A 4,686-nucleotide genomic window follows, 5' to 3' on the forward strand; every position below is an offset into this window, starting at 1 on the left:
CAGCCACAGCTATAAACTGCCACCAGCCAGGGTGAACAACAGCCACAGCTATAAACTGCCACCAGCCAGGGTGAACAATAGCCATAGCTATAAACTGCTATTTAGTTCTGTTATATATTTATGTAACTGATAATATTGTGGAATATTTTCTGGGTTTACTTCAGAGTGAATCCTAACATCAGTATTGTAAATATAGAAATCCCTTTTGTTTTATTTTTATCAGTTCCACCAAAAATTGAGAATTCCGGAATACCGACGTTTATGTCTACAGTCAGTGGCCATCCCACTATTCTCGAATGTTTAACATCTGGTAAACTCTTCTCTTCTAAGCTGAACTTGGCCAACCTGGCTCATTAATTGGGGATGATCAAATTTACAATGTAATCGTAACAGCCCACGCATTTGTAATAATCTTCTTCATAGTTATACCTGTAATAATTGGAGGATTCGGAAACTGACTCATCCCTCTTACTGCCACCAGTCATGGTGAACAACAGCCACAGCTATAAACTGCCACTAGCCATGGTGAACAAGAGTCACAGCTATAAACTGCCACCAGCCATGGTGAACAACAGCCACAGCTATAAACTGCCACCAGCCATGGTGAACAACACCCACAGTTATAAACTGCCACCAGCCATGGTGAACAACAGCCACAGCTATAAACTGCCACCAGCCATGATGAACAACAGCCACAGCTATAAACTGCTACCAGCCATAGTGAACAACAGCCAAAGTTATAAACTGCCACCAGCTGCAGTGTTTTATAGTTTTTGTTTATAATTGTAATGAACGAAGATAAAAGATGAAATGTCAAATGTTACAATTTTTTTAAATTCTGAAGTTAGTTATTCTTTTACAAACAAATATGGCAAGTAATCATGAGTAGGTAATAAAAAAGTATTAAATAAATGTATATTTTTGTCTAACTACATTAACAGGAAAGTTACTCATGATTACTGTATTACCATAACAATAGCTTAGCTAAAATTTTCATACAACTTATATAAATAGGGTTTTCAACTTTTGTTTGATATAAATCAGTCTTTAACTCTATATAATGAGAACAAAGTGGATTATATTTTAATAAACTTTACCTAAGATTTTGCCAAAGATCTGAATAATCTTACTGTTAAATGTGATCATATGAAAATATTAAATATAAGAAACAGAAAGATGTTTTTTCAACATATTGTCAGCATACTTAATTCTAAACTCCACAGAGAGGAAGTACAAAATAAGTGCTTTTATATGACTAATAAAAAAAAAACTAAACAAAGTACAGTGACAATATTAAAAACTTGCTTTACAAAATAATAAACCATAAAAACTTCAAAATATCCAGTTTTCCAAAACCATTTAGTAATTTACATGGCTCCTTCTGAGATACAAACTAGTTCAAGTTTCTTAAATGTTTCAGGTTTGATTTCCACCTTTGCTCTCGACTAATTGTAAGCAACTATTAGCAAACTCTATGAAAATTGGTTCTTTCATGGCATCATCAATCAACTTCTCTGGATCACTGGAGGTGTCTAATACCAACAATATATCCTTCAAATGAGGGTTAGCCAGCTGGTTCCTTAACTCCTGGTCACACGCTGAAACACAAAGTACACAAGTAAAAACTATATAAACATGGTCTTGGTATATATATTTGTTTGATAATAAATAACTGGGTAGCTTGACCAAATTGTTGCTTAAATTAAAAATTGCAACTTGGTGGATAGATACTGACTATCCCAGTTAAACAGATACATGTATTTTACCATGACTTTGTAGGTAGATATTTACTGTCCAAGTTAAACAGATACATGTATTTTACCATGACTTTGTAGGTAGATATTGACTGTCCAAGTTAAACAGATACATGTATTTTACCATGACTTTGTAGGTAGATATTGACTGTCCAAGTTAAAAAGATACATGTAATTTATTAGATGATTAAAAACAAACAACTCGAGTTGAAGCTGGACATATTATTTAGAGTAAAACAAGTGCAAGTTGTGTTTTTGACACACCTATACCCCCACTAATTTTATATTGTATGCTTGTCTCCTAACTTTATTAGACTTGATCTTTGACACGTGACCTTCAAAAAGTTTATCAGGTTTAGAACTTTGTAAATAATACCTAATTTATAAATTTTGTCAAATTCCATCCATGCAGGCTTGAGGTTGGGACAGACAGGGGCAAAACCAATAGGCCTTGCTATACAAAGCAGTGAAGACATAAAAATAAATACAGTGGTCAATAATATTTGATGAAAACAACATCATAAAAGGACCAAAAGCCACTGTGGCTAATCAGACAGAAATTCTATAATCTCGCTGAAAATGGTGTAATCTTACATTTAAAATAAATGTACACAAACATCAGTATATTAGACTTAACTCAAAAGAAAGAAGATGCACAAAATCAATCCAGCTTTCTCCTTTAAAGTATTTAGCTAATCGCCTGATGGTATTGTTACTTTTAAGTTTTTTTTTCTGATTGTTGTTTAGTTGGTTGCATGGGTGATCAAATTTGCTGAATAACCTTTGGTCACCTTGCTCATGAATTTACTCAGAATATTATCTCTTGGAGTTCTGTAACAATTGCTTACCTAGTAACCTTAACTTTTCTAGAGGGACTGTGTCTTCAGTTTCAAATACATACTCTTCTTTTTGACTGGAAGAAGCTGAAACACAAACACATTCTAGTTATCATCACTGAATTCATTTAACTACTTCAGAAGCACACAAAATAGTGTCAATAAACAGCAAATTTAAATGTAAGAGAACTGTATAATAGCCTAGGCCCACCTCCCTCCACACTAAATGCATGAAGTCCTTGCACAGCACACTAGTGTTGTTCCAACCAAACTAGTGTGGGCACTTTTATTTCATTCCACAACTTTCAAATACTGAGAAGAATGCCTTAAACACTTGGAGTCATTAAATCACACTATAGGAACTTTTGTTGTCTAAAGCAGTGTTTCTCAACCACTGGTCCATGGGATTTCATGAAAACAAACAAAAGCTGATAGAATATTTAAATCATAAAGGGTTTTTGTTGTACTTGCATTTCAGTGATCTGTAATGGTTTAAGGAGACAGTGAGCAAATCCCTTAAGATGGAGAAATGCTGATCTAAAGGAAACATTAGGAAAGGAATTAATGACAATACTCATTACCAAGATTGGCTCAAGGCAGGTTCAAAGGCTTAAAGAACACACTACAAAATTTAGGCACAAGAAAATTGTGAAAAATTAATAAAAAATACTAACAAGCAAAGAGAAAAAGGATATTTGTGAGGAAAGCCTGTGTGCAGAAATTAAATTAATATCACACTGAATACCAGAAAATTCAACTTCAGAAGGTCATATTTTGTATGTAAAAAACAAATCAAAGAAACTTTTCCAAATACGTTTATTGTTCTAAGAATTATATTAACATTGTCCATTAGTGGCAAAAGATCATTTTCAAGACTAAAGTTGGTAAAAATATGTTCGTGTTGCACAATGGGATAAGAGAGGTTAAATGGCCATGTAATAATTTCTATAAAAAATTAGCTACAGAAATTAATATGGACAAATTATGGAAAAGTTTCCCATATTAAAAGCTCATAAAGTACAATTTTCTAAACTAATCTTCTATGTATTTTTCTACTACGTACCATTTTAATACTCTGTATTCTAATTTCTAAAAATTATTTACAATTTTGTAATGTATAGGAAAATAAAAATCTGAAAAATGGTGCATTTTTTCATTTTCGCACCTTTCAATTTTTTAATTTGAGCTGACACTGCTCATTACTTATTGATCACTTGAATAATGTGTGACAGTTTCAAAAATTAAAAATTTTGAACTTATCTACTTTATGTGAAATACAGTACAAAGGAAAATCAGTGCATTAATAATCATCTGGTATTCGATAATTATACGAATATGTTAAACATTCATAAAAAGAAATTTTATATGTTTTCAAAACGTTTTCAACATGTATGCCTACTTATCACAAATAAATAATTGTTTCAACTATTAAAAAATTACACTTTAATGCTTGTGAGACATGATATTCTAACAATTGTGAACATTTTTTTTTCAAAGTGTTGTTCTTAAACTTCTTATCTTCTTCCTCTTTCTATGAGGCTGAACAACATCCAAGCAATAATTTCAAGTAATTTAAAATAACATTTGGAAATCAAAATGTTTACCCTCTTCTTTTTTACATTCCTGTGCTGTAATTAAGTCTTTTCTTTGGCATCCTGCTTTACGGTGTTTTTTAAAACATTCAACACCACAACTGTCAAGAAAAAAACATGCATAAGAAAAGTTATGTTCATTTAAGACTTTCTTTTATATATATATTAATCTTATATCAAATTAATTAGTTATTCAGCCTAATAATTGTCTTCCAAAAATAATCATAACTAAATCTTACTCATGCATGAAAAGTTTTACATCTTTATTGACAAAATAAATATTATTCACTAAATCTACAAATCTACTTTTAAACTAATAAAACTAGCATGTAACGAAATACCATATGATTAATTTCTGCCATAAAACATCCCACTCTTTTTCTCTAGTTGAAAAATTATGTTGATGATTATTTACACAACATATAGTTAAAATGATTCCATTCATGAACATTTACACAACATATAGTTGAAAATGATTCCATTCATGAACATTTACACAAAATA

General features: G+C 31.3%; 1 protein-coding gene across 1 annotated transcript in view; it reads right to left on the minus strand.

Annotated features, from left to right (window-relative positions):
* Positions 1–352: 352 nt before the first annotated feature.
* Positions 353–4,686, minus strand: part of LOC106470770 (zinc finger HIT domain-containing protein 3-like) — a 17,287-nt gene continuing 12,953 nt past the window's right edge. The window contains exons 2-4 of the mRNA XM_013931336.2: positions 4,195–4,283; positions 2,603–2,677; positions 353–1,598 (exon numbers count right to left, since the gene is read on the minus strand). Of these exons, the coding sequence (XP_013786790.1) occupies positions 1,417–1,598; positions 2,603–2,677; positions 4,195–4,283 (346 nt within the window). The 3' untranslated portion in view covers positions 353–1,416. The remainder of the gene's footprint in view (positions 1,599–2,602; positions 2,678–4,194; positions 4,284–4,686) is intronic.

This window comes from Limulus polyphemus, unplaced genomic scaffold (assembly GCF_000517525.1).
Source record: "Limulus polyphemus unplaced genomic scaffold, Limulus_polyphemus-2.1.2 Scaffold4209, whole genome shotgun sequence".
Classification (NCBI taxonomy): domain Eukaryota; kingdom Metazoa; phylum Arthropoda; class Merostomata; order Xiphosura; family Limulidae; genus Limulus; species Limulus polyphemus.